Raw genomic sequence first — 13,382 nt, forward strand, 5'->3', positions numbered from 1 at the left:
ATTTCAAACTTGTACCATGCGTTCACAACACGACGTTTTGGTGTACCTATAAAAAAAAGCTAAAATATAGTAGAGTGGGAGAAGACGGGACACTTTTAGCCCATAATATCCAAGTGTTTTAAACAATTACCAACAGTTATTGGGAGTCCCGAGGATCTATTCTGTTAGAAAAAAAGTACACAACGTCTGTTAGAAAAAAAGTACACAATTAAACTATAACTTCTTGTGCATATATAACAAACTATCACCGTCTAAACAGTGGTTTTGAATGAAGACAAACGAATAGCGAAGCGGAAACTGATCGAACGTAATCGGCAACTACGACGTCATAAAGACATAAGTCACGTGATGGGAACGTGGAAAGTCGGGAGAGTAAGCGACGATGATAATCATGTAATAGCTGCCGTCGTGCAAGCTCATTATGACGTCATAAATGACGATGACGTAAGTAATTAATATGTGGGGTTAGATTTTTACCCGAAATTTCTAACTTTAAAGACCAAAAATTAAAAAATACGACTATATGTTGCAACTTCATGCCAAAATCTCATATACGGCAGATCGAAGAAACGAGCCGATCACCGACCCACGGCGAACAATTCTCAAGCGCATTGACGAACGCTGTCACTCGGGTGGTGGAGTTTGCGAAACGGTTGCCATTTTTTACTGAAAAGGTTTGTTACCCATCTTATACCGTTTGGGTAAGATGGCCCATGCTATTATTTTTTTTTTCTATTGTCGTATTGGGTAGTAAACGAATATTTACACTTTTTACTGAGTATTTACAGTCACAAAACCGTACTCTCACGGCTCTAAAAGGAAGCTGTAAACTGATAAACACGAATATGGAATATTGGATGTTACGCGCCGTAACGATATCCACCGATAGCCCCCAAAGAACCACACAATACTATCTATGGTTAAAGTACGCCTTTAAAACGGTTAAATGACAGTCTGTTGAACTGAGAACATGAAGAAAATTATCACGAAATATGTTTAGGTTTCAACAGACGACCAAGTTGCAATGTTGAAAGGTTGTTGCATGGAAGTGATCGTGTTGAACTGTGTGGCTTCATATGATCGAGCTCGCTGTACATTAAAACTGTTCTCAAAAGTTATAATAACAAGAGAAAAATTACGCCGAACGAGATTCGATCATTTTGCCGACGATTTGTTTAGAACTGCAGAAGAAATGTCCATTTTGCAACTGACCGAAACAGAAATTGCGATGCTAAAAGCTATTATTGTGTTTGCTGCAGGTATAAAGTTCTCATGGCTCAGTGGTCAGGCACTATCCTCATATAACCAAGGATATTACTCGGTTCACGACATTGCTATACCATTGTGAATCTGTATATCTATATATGGTTATATGTATATTCTTAAAGTTTATTTTTTTAAGCCAAAAGATACTAATGGGTTGTTCAAAGTGTCAGCTACATACAAAACACAATCCCCCAAAAGTGACCCTACCATTCGTTTGTTTTAATTGTTACAGATCGACCACGAATTCAACACATTGACGAAATCAGAAATATTCAAGACTCTTTGCTTCAATCGCTACGATATTACGTCATGGATAAACGTCAGCACGAATACGCAGTATGGTCAACGCTACTTATTAAAGTAAGTCTACACTACGCACTTTTTTTTACAAGTGCCTATATTTTGGCTACCATTGTGAACGATCTCTATAGTTATATAGTGGGGTGGGGTAAGAATGGACACATTTTCGCTCTATTTTCTCGTCCAATGTAGTAGTATACAAAGAACGGAATTATAAAACCGTCTCACGACTCTCATAAACTGTTGTCTGTTGTTTAAAACCCCATCATGATATTTGAATATTATGTGCTAAAGGTGTTCGGTCCTCACCCACCCTAGTATATATGAAACAGCACACCCGTGTTATAACGACTGTCATTGCATCGCCACATTAGGGTAATACAAGTTACATTCATTCATTTTAAAGATGGCTGATATACGTCGAATAAGCAACGGGTTCGCTGCTTCACTTATGGACATGAAGTTAAACAACCCAGAAGAACTAATCGTATTGTTTGCCGAGGACCGCAGAGGTACTCCCGACGATCATACACCTCTACAAGACGCAAGAATGGACACAACCAAAACCTCGGCATCTCAAAAGCTATGTCAAAAAGGCGGCAATAAAGAAAACCGAATGGATAATTCAAAGCGAGTTTCGACAAGCGTGAAGAAAGTTTCGAACTCGTGGCCGCCAACGTATAAGCGGGACGAACCCTTCATGAGTAACAGAGCCTTACTACCGCAGCATTACGGTGTGTGGTCGTGCTTCCCAAAACCAAGTTACGATCTTCCAAACCCATCCTTACCTAAACCAAGTGGATTCCAGCCGTTGCAACTGCCACATGCAGCATTATCAGGGCACGTAGGGAAAACTTTGGGTAGAAATAATTTCATCCTGCCTACAGCACTTCACCCAAGCTTGAACACGGTGAAACATTCAGACATGTTTCGTGCAATGCCTGTAGATAGCGGGGAATTTATACCGAGTATCAATCCACCAGCTTACATTGCGAACAGTAAAACAAATGTTTCGCCCCAAACACGGTGGTTATTAAAAGAGCGTTTTACACAAGAAAAGGGCACGCATATTTCGGACAAAAACGTCCACGCAAATCAAAATGCAACGGAAGAAGCAATAAACTTGTCACTAAAATTATAAACGCGAAAAATGTATACCTAATGCATGGGTAATGGGTTAACTCTGGTCTAAATCTCAGGTCCCATGAAGTTTCACATTGTTAAACACACCACTGCTTTCAATGTTTGTATTTTTTTATTTGTAATCTCTTCGGTTTAAAAAATTTGAAGTTTTTGGTTAGTTTGAATCAAATATTTAATCTTACATCACTGTTATGTGCCAAATAAATAGTATTTCAATTCACACTTACAAAGAGAAACTGACAGTAACACCTTTTCACTTTCACTTTTCTAATATGTTCAACAATAAGATGTATAAACTTGCTTATATGACTTAAGACTACACTGACTATGTGAGTATTTGTTCTTAACTGCTGCTCTGTTTAATAAATTGAACTTTCTAAATGATGTAGGTTTTCAAAATATGATTCTGAAGTATCAAAATATACACTTTGAATGTTTTAACCCAAACTGAATGCAACAGTTACAACTGAACATCAGATGGAAGATTTTTACATAAAAATACACTGTTGAAATTTTACAACAAAACTCAGTCACAAAAACACTCATGGCAAACACCAGGTAATAATATTCGTCCCCAATATCTCGGTTTACGACTCTCTGCTGCCGCATGTGTACGTTGGCTTGAATATTGCCTGGGGCATTTTAGGATGGAAACACAAGCTGTATACAGCAGGTATACGAGTTTCGCTTCGTTGGTTTGCTGGAAAGAAATGATGCGGGTGATTTAACCAGGTAACAACTACTTTATCATATAATGTGCGTAATATTGCTTATATAACAGCGCGAGTACAATGGGAATGGGATTTAGCTTGGAAAATAGATAGTTTGTGAGGGAATGGTAGCATTTTTGAGCTACGTGTTTGAGTAAACGTTATAGCAGGTCGGATGTTTCGTTATCTGTTTCAAAATGAGGTTAGTGTCTTATAAGTGAAACTATTACTTAACAATATGCGTGCATTTAAAATGTGTTTGCCGAATTGCATAAAGGGAAAATTGTGGTAGGATTAGCACCTGGAGAAAATTCTCAGATTCTTGAGAGTATTGCTTTTAACAAATAGGTTATTGGTCAATACAATGAGACTTTTAAGTATTTTTAAGTATTGCGCTGGGTTTTTATTTTAATTTGTATCGATGTCCTATATCAAAGCAAACAAACTAAGTTGTATTTCCACCGAAAACACATTCAGATGTCAAGATCTCGACGTGTGGCGGTCATCGCGTTCATTTTGCTGACGTCACAGATACTTCGTTTGTTCTTCGAAAACTGGTATCTTTTTTCGGGAAACATAAATTATATTTCTTCTGCTGCGAAAGACATCGGCTCAATACGCGTTGTTCCGCCTTCCATCGAGCACGAAGGTGGATACTTGGTCAACAGATTTTATAAGTCAGAAGGTTTCGGGATGAACGATTTAAAAGACCCAGCTGATGTTACACTGGTGATGCATGGGACAGTAGATCGACTGTACAGGTAGCTTATAATACTTTGAATGCTTTGTGGTTACTCCCAAATAGGACGAGAAAATAGAATGAAACGGTGTCCCATCTTTCTCCACCCTACTATATATACCACGAGAGTAAGGAACACATATATGTCCGATTTAGAGAGTATCTTGTTATTGCTCTGCAACGAGTAACTGGACACATGTATGTCTGGCGTATCAAAATACACCCGTGTTGTATTTTGACTTTGGGCACTCGGTGTTTGAAAATGTGGCCAAAACTTAACAAGATCAAACCCAATTCTTGGTATTTGATTTACAGATTAATAGAAATCGCAGAGGTTTGGAGTGGACCAATATCAATGGCTGTGTACGCACCCATGCAAGACGCAAGTTTCTTTGATGACGCGATTGATGGGTTAAGATTATGCTGGGCAACACTGCGAAAAAGTGTTTCCTTTCATTTAGTACATCATGTCAACTCGCCCGCAAACGTAACGCAGTTGGGTTCGTTCGTATATCTCTCTTGCAAAGACATCATACGCCGTCTACGCTTAGTTAGGCCGAACGCTGGTCGGTCTCAGTACCCACATAACTTGTTACGGAATGTTGGAAGGAGCGGAGCGCTAACTAACTTTGTTCTTCATATCGACGCAGACCTGGCACCGTCGCGAAGTTTGCGAGGGAAATTCAAGGAATTGTTGAAATTGCATAACTTGGAAAGCGGGATAGCGGCAAGGTATGAGCCGAAGGGTAAATATTAAGTTTCATAAAAAAAAGTGAACCTTGACATATAAGTGACGTGTAAACTGTTGTATAGGAGGGTGGGAGAAGATGGGACATCTTTTCATTCTATTTTCTTATTCTATTTGGTAGTAAACAAAGAACATTCAAAGAATTATAAAAATGCACACTCACGACTCCCAAAGACTGTTGTTCATTAAAACATGATCAGGATGTTGGGACATTATTTGCTAAATGTGTTCCATCTTACCCCACAGTAGTAGATATTTATTTTCAATGTTTCAACATTACATAGGTCTTCAAAACTTCTATTCGTGCTACCCGTGTTCGAGCTTCGACAGTTTCAAAACCCAGTAAGAACGAAACAAGAACTTGCAGAAGCGATAAAAGAAAGAAACGCAATACCTTTTCTTCAGGTAACAACAATAGTCTCAAGAAGTCTTATTCATTTATAGAGCAAAGTTCATGCAATTTTCATTATTAAATGAATTTTGAAGAGCCTCGCGAGTACTCCAACGTGACAAGACTATATCGATCTGACGCAGTTTAAAATATATTAAATCGTCATTCCTTTCTGTACAGGAAACATGTGTACCTTGTCACCGGCCCACGGATTACGATCGTTGGTTGCAATCGTTAAAGAGCGATTCTAATGATTCGGAAATGTCTTATAAAGTAGATTACGTGAAAGAATGGACTCCTTTCTTTATAACGTCAAAGCACTCGCCATTATACGATGATCGGTTCGTTGCATTCGGGCATGATGTTTTGGCAAACGTAAGTTTTTCATGCGGTAATATTTTGATTACGAGTGAATTTTGGGACTTGATGATTACTGTCCTCTTCTAAACAAAGTATTTTAAATTCCCAGATATGCGAGTTACAGGCGAACGGGTACGAGTTTCACGTTCTCACTCACGAATTTCTTATCCACAATGGCTACAGAACTAAGAGCAGAATGACAGAGTTTGAGAGAACGCGCAGAGACGACAGGGCGACCTTTTATGACAAATTTCTTCAAGAACTTCGTGAAAATGGTTTGGTCGGTAGCATGTACAATAACTGCTACGACTGACAACCGATCTTAAATGCAACCCTTTACTATGCAATAAATATACAACATATTCACAGTTGTGGCGCGTCAATTCAAAAATAGACTCACTAATGGCCTGTTCAAATTGCCAGCCATACATAAAAGACAAAAAAACTAATCACTCACAAAGTTACGTACGCTGGAACTTGTAAGCGAGCACGAGGTGTTTAAAAAAGAACACCCGTGTTATAACGACTAACTTTGCCCCGCCACGCGAGGGAAAATAGATTATAAACATTCAAAACAAAACACTCGAGGTTATAGTTGCATATCAGAGGCCGTATATTAACAAACGATACAACATATAGTTTACGTTGAATGTAATATATAGTAGGGTGGGGAAAGATGGGACACCTTTTCATTCCATTTTCTCGTCCCATTCGATAGTAAACAAAGAACGTTTAAAGAATTATAAAACCGTATCCTCATGGCTTCCATAGACCGCTGTTACTTGTTTGAAACACGATCAGGATATTTAGATATTTCGCGCTAAAGGTGTCCCGTCTTCCCCCATCCCACTATAGAACAACATTAAGGCACAAGTACGTTTTAAAAACTCGCGTATTAACTTTGTTGAAACCGAAGTAACAAATCTGTAAGCCGTTCGTTCGTGTGACACATTCTGGTCTACAGTTAAATGAAATGTATATCTGTAAAATTTTAGGAGTTTAGAACAGGACTACACCTAATGTTGGGTAAACATTTCATGACGAATGATTTGAAATTAGTTTTGAACATTTAAGCGCAGCTAAACCGACTGCAAGCCAGGTAAATAATGGGCTAAAGCGATTATATAGCACCGAAGAAATGAATTTATAAATACGAATGGGTTTATTAAACAAGTTGTGTGTTAGATAATCCGTTTTTTTCTGGTTAATATGACGAACTGCTTTATATCTGGTCTGATGGACACTCGGTTTTCGGAATAAGAAATGCAGAGACAGCCACCAAAAATATAATATAGATAAATATGTACGATAACTTCTACTATAATGCAAATAATAAACGACAGCTGTAATCGGCTTCGACTATAAGAGATCTTGCGTCATATCACGTGACAGCTGATAGAAAATAAAATTGCACTGAATTTCTCCTACAAGGTTTCCAGCTTGCGTTTTGACTACACTAAAATATGAACATCTTCAGTAAATTTTGCCGTTTTCACGCTTCATACGAAGATAAATAACTTTCTTGCACAATGCAGTACACAAGGTCAATTTGACAGGAATAAGTGCTTTTGGCAACGTGTCGATATTCTCAATTTTCAGTGTAAGACGAAGACATAGAAAGCCAGGAGGAACTAAGAGCTCCCAGTTTGGAATATAACGATGAAGACTTGTCTCTCTCCCTCTCTTCTCTTTGGTCCACGGAACTCGTCAATTGACGCAGAGCATGCGCTAGTGGAAGTTGGGGTAGTGATGACGTCATCATGTCGCCATAACTACGACTGGAATTAGCAATTGGTAACAGAGGGAACCTGGGTGGGGGTTAAAATTGGTTAAAATGTGAGCAGTCGCCAAACTTTTTAAGTGCAGAGTGCAGAGTTAGATGCACATACTTGTAAAACAAACCTAACTATTGGTCCCAATGTTTACTAATGCAGCAAAAAAAATATAGTAGACCTGCCTAACCTGCCACTACTGATTAGTATATGACTGTGACGCAAACACAAATGGATAAACAAAGCTTTTGGATTGTTTTAAAAAAAGTAGACTGATATCTTAGATACTGATCTGAACATATTTGATACTCACTGACACTGGCTCACTGTATAATCTACAATACTAACATAGAAGCCAAACCAGGGGTTAGAGGGTAGATAGGCCTACACTATGAAATTTTCTGCACTGTATTTATTTGTAAACAATAAATTTGTTTTAAAAAGAAACAAGTCTAACTAATCCTGCCTCCTGTATTCTAAAGTTTGTAGGCTATAGATAATAAAGAAAAAGTAAATACCTTCCACAGTCGGGCATAAGGGGTAGGACGTTGTGTGAATCCTTCGACGAGAATAACTTTTGGGATGAAGTAACTTTGCTGGAGACGAGGATTCCAAATAAGGTCGATGTTCGAGCGGAATATCTCTGGATGTTGTGAGTCAGGTGAGGAGAGAAGACATCCAAGTCAAACGGATCGATGTACCCCTCCAACCAATCCACTAGCTCTGTGTAAGTGAAACATGGATGTTCCTCATCAAGATCATTTTCTCCAACTTCAGGATTCTTCCCAGCAGCATCCAGAGATTGCTGGAGAATGTTATGAAGATACCGAAGATCAAAGAGGCTTTGTAGAGCCCACACTTGAGATGGGGAGGCGTCTTCTTCCGGGAGAGTTTGGCCATGAAGACTTGAATCATCTCGTGCAAGAGCAGTTTTCGCCGATGAATAAGCACGCATGACACCTTGCAAGCAGCTGTTAGATAGTTCACGCAAAGTAGAGCGACTGATCGAGTAACCTCCTATTTTTTCGAGTTCGGTGCAAACTGTGAAAAGAAGTTCTTGGGTGAAACTCATTGTGGAAGCTGGAACTTTGATCTGGGATTTAACTGTGTCGCCGGTTTCGCTCTCTTCTTCTACTGTGATCGAGTCCCATAAAGATAAACTAAGCAGAATATTTCCACCGGAGGCAGAGTTGAGCAAGCTCTCTTCAAAACTCACCAATGCAGGGGACAAGATGGCGTTGGTACATATTGACATAAAGTTAAGGCTTTGTACGGACATGGCTTCTACAATTGCTTCCCATTGTGAAGTGTCTGTGGTTGACTTCATGTCACCACTAGCATGAGATTCACTCATGTGACGTCGTAATGGTTGATTGTGGAGAGGTTTTGTGATGTAACAATCATGAAAACTGTGGCATAGTTTAAATAAATTACGACATACACGAGATAGGAACAATGCCTTGCTGAGAACATCTTCATTTGCTGTGTAATCTGTTTTATTTGCTTTGTTCTTTAATTGCTCTTTCATTTTGGACAAAAATTCCAACAAAGATGTGAAGAATTCACCACTGGATAGTTTCAGGTATCCGTAGACTGTTTGACATTCAACATTATTTTCGATTAAATTTTCCGAAGTACTGACAGAGCGTTTGTGAGGTGTGTTCGGCCCACTTTTGCCAACCACGCTAACAACATAATTGTTTACATCATCAAGCAACTTTTTAACTGATGTGTCAAGCCCTTCACACAGTCGATGTACATTTGGGGTGATTGAGAGTGACTTTAGTGTTAGCCCTGCATGGTCCGATGTTTTCCGTTGCTGCCAACTGCTCCAAGCCATTGTAGAAGAAATATCATTTTCATGTTCGTTCCATAGAAACTTTGAAGTGCTCGTGCCCTTTTCACCACCTTGTTTCTCAAGCAAAGCTTTGCTATCATTAAGTAGCTGTTGGAAGGTTACAGCAACAATAGACTTCAATTTATTGAGGAATAAACTTTGCAACAGTTCATCCCAAACATCAACTTCGTGGTTAAAAACAGCCTGACACGTTTGTTGCCACTTTGTTTTTACGTGGACTGTTTCACCTAAATCATTAATAGACCAATTGTTGTTAGTGCTGGTGGCTTTAATTTCATTTCCACAATCAAGTATCTCCATTGCTGCCTCCCTAACACTCGTCAAATCCTTGGCAGAGTTCGTAAACTGTAGCAAGTCAGCAATTCCTTTATTTAGAATCGATTTACACGCTGACAACCACTGTGTATTAAGCTGCTGAATATTCTTATCCTCAATATTGTAACTTGTGATGTTGAACTTCACTTTCTGCAGGGACAAGTTCTTGGGCACGCAACTAGTCCATATTTTAAAACACTTTCCTAAACCAAAGCTCTCAGAAGGTTCGGTGCCCTCGGGTTCTTCTGTGCACTTCCTTAGCATTATTTCAACGGCACTTTTTCGTTCACCTTCACAGCAGAAGAGTTCATAAACTTGAGATGCAGTTTTTACAAGGACCTCAAGACCAGCACAGATCTTGCCTTTTGTGCTCATGCCGTAATAGGAGCCAGATTTTATTTCGGCCTCTGTGAGAATCTCATTGATAGCTTCACGTCTAGATTCTAAAAGCTTTCCAAGTGCTGTCTCAATCGAAACTTCTTCTAGCAGAATAATTGAGCACAAAGCTTCGGACAGACTTTGCAAGTCTAAGCTGTGATCCCTGATTCTGGCATGGCATTGTTTCAAAATAGCCAAGCGTAGATTAGCAACCGCTTGTGCTTGCTGCCCTAACATTGGAATCCACTGTAATATTGGACTGTATGAATGATTCCCATCAAGAGAAAGATTTTTCAAGACTTGTCGACTCTGGAAACGAGAAACACTAACTATTAATCTGTTTATAAAATAAAATTAAAGATTAGTAAGAAGCCACATAACCTATCCTACGCATAAATATAAGGGCGCATAAGGGTACATGTACAAATGCATTGAACACTTAAACTTGGGAAGCCATGATATCAATTACAAATGCACAGCAACCTATATCCTTAACTCCTAATTAAGATTATGCAAGTTTCTGTACCCACTAGCCATACAACAAAATCTACAGTTGTGTTACCTGCAGATAAAGAAATGAAGCAGTTATCATGTTGCCAGCTTCTACTTGCAACCAAATCTCCTCCGGCATTTCCATTAAAACTTTTGTTTCAGCTGCAATCTCTAAAAATCTGCACACACAAAATAAACAAGTAATAGTATGGGTGCTGAAGTAATTGGCCAACTCTGGAGTCTAGCTCCTCACCCATATAGAACAGATATGAACAAGAGAACACATTAGTTATTACTGCCACAATCACCTGCTTTCATTTGAAGCACCCAGTTGGCTAGCACGTGGCTTCAACGCAGATTTTCTCCTCGCTGATGTAAATTCTTGGATATCCTTTACTGTGTTGGTCACGATCTCTGAGCATTTCTTCATCTCCGTTATTTTGTCGGCTGCCTCAATTAAATCACGGTATCTAAAGTGGTTTACGGTTTAGTTTAGTTCATAATTAAACCAATATGTAGCAAAATAGCAACTATTTTATTAACAAATGAGGTAAATTGTGCCATCAAGAAATATTAAAAATAACAAAAAAAGGTAAAGATTGGCTTTATATTCTAGGCCAGATTAGTTTCCAAGTGCTTCATAGCATGCAACCTATATAAACCTAAAATCCACCCAGCCATTTCACCAAGTTAAATACACTCACCTTTCTCCAACCATTTGCCTCAGTTCCTCCTTTTTCAGTTCAATCTCGTGTCTCGTCTTCTTCTCCAACTCCCGGATCTCTTCCACTCCATTCCTCTCAAATATTGTCATCACCGAATCCATGGTGATTATCAGATACTTGTACGTAATTGGTATCACAGCAACATTTGTTTACATTTTACATTACACTGCCAAAAGGCCTGCTGGAAAAAAGTTGGTTGTTATAAAACAGATAGGATTCAGAACATTAACAATAATTATAGCTGTGTGTGTGAGTTTGTCTGTCTTTTATTACAGTATCATGCCATGTTCTCTGGCATGCCACTTTGTAATCAATATAAGAATGTAAATGAACATAATACACATCATTTGAAGCAAAAGATGAACTGCTATCTATGATAGTTTATCATCTTTAACAACTAAAGCAGGATTATAAAAAGAAACTTCCGCAGGAAGTGGAAATCTATCCATAACCAGGATATTCTTCTTGAGCATATCATGCGCCAATTCATCAACAAAACCAAACCAATAGATCACCAGTCCTGGCCCAAATCGATTCCAGTAGCTGTTGTATTGTTTATTCACATAATACATATGTTCTTCAGGAGTGCCGAAAGAAGCTTTGCTTTCAATCCAGCAAACCACTTGGTCTTTCAACTTAAATGGGATTTCAAGTTTAATATCTGGTGTTTTATCAAATCCCAATTTCTTTAAATCAACCTCAGTTTGAAATGGAATATTCAACTCTTTCACATGCGTCACTAGTTTGTGTTCATATTCTGAACCAATAAGACTTCGTACTGAATCAGTTACTTGGCCATAACCAAAATCATGTAGAATGCATTGTCGTACTTCCCATGATAAAACTTTGTCTTCGATTAAAAATGGATCTTTTACCAGTCGAGCAACTTCAGTTTTAAGATTAACTCTTTCGTTTGTTTCCGCATGGTCGCTTTTCTCTGCTTTTAATTTAAGATGTCTATGTAAAATCAATCTAGCAAGCAGTAAAGGTGGAATGTTGTTTTCGGTTGCAATTTCCACCAGTGCTGAGTTTTTATGGCTTTTTCCATCTCTTTTACTTTGTAAAAAGGTAGAATAGTATTTTTCTATGCACGCATCTGTGCTTTTATCATGAATTGTTCTTTTCACATGGTTTTGGTGGTGTATGAGACATATGCTTACTAATGTTTGGTAGGAAAATTTGGCTTCAAACATATCTTTTACTTGGTTGATCAAATCCTTTAATTTCTTGCATTTGTTTGACTTAATAAATGAAATAATCTCCTCGAATTCCTTTCGTTTCATAATAAAATTTATCTACCGATAATAGATCCGATTCGTTAACGACTTGAGCAGCACATGGTATTTTCTGTAACAGCGCTGGATTATTATTTGTTGATTCTTATAAACTTCACAACTCGAGTCCTACGTGTCAGCTTCATAAACCAACCACACGCGTAAACCCCAAGTACGAAAACGCTAAATGCTATTGCGTAGTGTTAACGTAGTTTGGACAACTACACAGAGTGCTTTTTTCCCAACGATCAGAGTTTTTCTCTTTAGTTCTATCTATGTGACAACAAACCGTTGCATAGTATAATTTAACCGAAATTTACTTTCCCATTCTTGTATATTATGATTCTATCTATTTTTAATTTTAAAGTAAAAGCATTATTTGTCTTGTTTTACCTGGTTGAATGACCTATTCCCTCTTTTAAAATTTGGTGGAGAGATACAAACTGTACATAATTCCGCCATCGGTTAGCCGTTATCGCATTGCTGACAACGGAATAAACGTAGAAATATTTTAATATAGTTAATGATAGTTTGCACATATTTATCATTTCGTAAAATATGCAAAACCTATTTCAGGCGTTTTGTCCTGAACACGAAATTTCCTTTCTTGGGCGTTGTAACTCGGGTATTTTGTATGTTGCAACTGTAGTCCAAAAGTGTCTACAATTTTTGTCCGTTTGAGTGCCATCTTTCATATCTTTTCTTGACTATTTTGAACAAGCATTGAATACAACGGCCTAATATTTATTTTCGCATTGTTATTAACGCAGCGAGTAACTCGAAAGTTCATGTTTGTTGTAAGTTGATGGATTTCAATTAATTGAACACTGCGTAGTGCAGCCACCCGACTATAGATATATTTACACGAATACACTGCATTACAAGAGAATTACGTCGGACGATTAGGGTCG

General features: G+C 38.2%; 4 protein-coding genes across 6 annotated transcripts in view; 2 read left to right on the forward strand and 2 right to left on the reverse strand.

Annotated features, from left to right (window-relative positions):
• nr1 (nuclear receptor 1) overlaps positions 1 to 3,086 on the forward strand; it is a gene marked incomplete in the record, with an annotated part of 5,527 nt that extends 2,441 nt beyond the window's left edge. Inside the window, 3 exon segments of one of the 2 annotated variants that reach the window (XM_026836509.1) lie at positions 1,003 to 1,259; positions 1,499 to 1,626; positions 1,973 to 3,086. In XM_026836509.1, the coding sequence (XP_026692310.1) occupies positions 1,003 to 1,259; positions 1,499 to 1,626; positions 1,973 to 2,707 (1,120 nt within the window). 2 annotated transcript variants of the gene reach the window in all.
• A 252-nt stretch (positions 3,087 to 3,338) lies between these two features.
• Positions 3,339 to 6,025, forward strand: LOC100181707 (beta-1,4-glucuronyltransferase 1-like). 2 transcript variants are annotated; one of them, XM_002123984.4, is made up of 6 exons: positions 3,339 to 3,441; positions 3,897 to 4,180; positions 4,474 to 4,890; positions 5,191 to 5,311; positions 5,478 to 5,672; positions 5,767 to 6,025. In XM_002123984.4, the coding sequence occupies exons 2-6, from the start codon at positions 3,897 to 3,899 to the stop codon at positions 5,968 to 5,970; spliced, it is 1,221 nt and encodes a 406-aa protein (XP_002124020.1). In that variant the 5' UTR covers positions 3,339 to 3,441; the 3' UTR covers positions 5,971 to 6,025. The 2 variants fall into 2 exon arrangements, with proteins under 2 accessions (XP_002124020.1, XP_018669725.1); XM_018814180.2 differs by lacking the exon at positions 3,339 to 3,441 and adding an exon at positions 3,465 to 3,621.
• Positions 6,026 to 6,246: 221 nt separating this feature from the next.
• LOC100184897 (conserved oligomeric Golgi complex subunit 1-like) lies at positions 6,247 to 11,377 on the reverse strand. The gene is made up of 5 exons (XM_026836709.1): positions 11,177 to 11,377; positions 10,781 to 10,942; positions 10,543 to 10,651; positions 7,948 to 10,289; positions 6,247 to 7,465 (listed from the first exon to the last, which is right to left on the reverse strand). The coding sequence occupies exons 1-5, from the start codon at positions 11,296 to 11,298 to the stop codon at positions 7,246 to 7,248; spliced, it is 2,955 nt and encodes a 984-aa protein (XP_026692510.1). The 5' UTR covers positions 11,299 to 11,377; the 3' UTR covers positions 6,247 to 7,245.
• Positions 11,378 to 11,379: 2 nt separating this feature from the next.
• LOC100182529 (uncharacterized protein C15orf41 homolog) lies at positions 11,380 to 12,660 on the reverse strand. Its single transcript, XM_002129039.5, has one exon. It carries the CDS (start codon positions 12,478 to 12,480, stop codon positions 11,569 to 11,571), a length of 912 nt encoding a protein of 303 aa, XP_002129075.1. The 5' UTR covers positions 12,481 to 12,660; the 3' UTR covers positions 11,380 to 11,568.
• Between the last annotated feature and the right edge of the window lie 722 nt (positions 12,661 to 13,382).

The sequence above is a fragment of the Ciona intestinalis genome, chromosome 11, assembly GCF_000224145.3.
Source record: "Ciona intestinalis chromosome 11, KH, whole genome shotgun sequence".
Taxonomy (NCBI): Eukaryota; Metazoa; Chordata; class Ascidiacea; order Phlebobranchia; family Cionidae; genus Ciona; species Ciona intestinalis.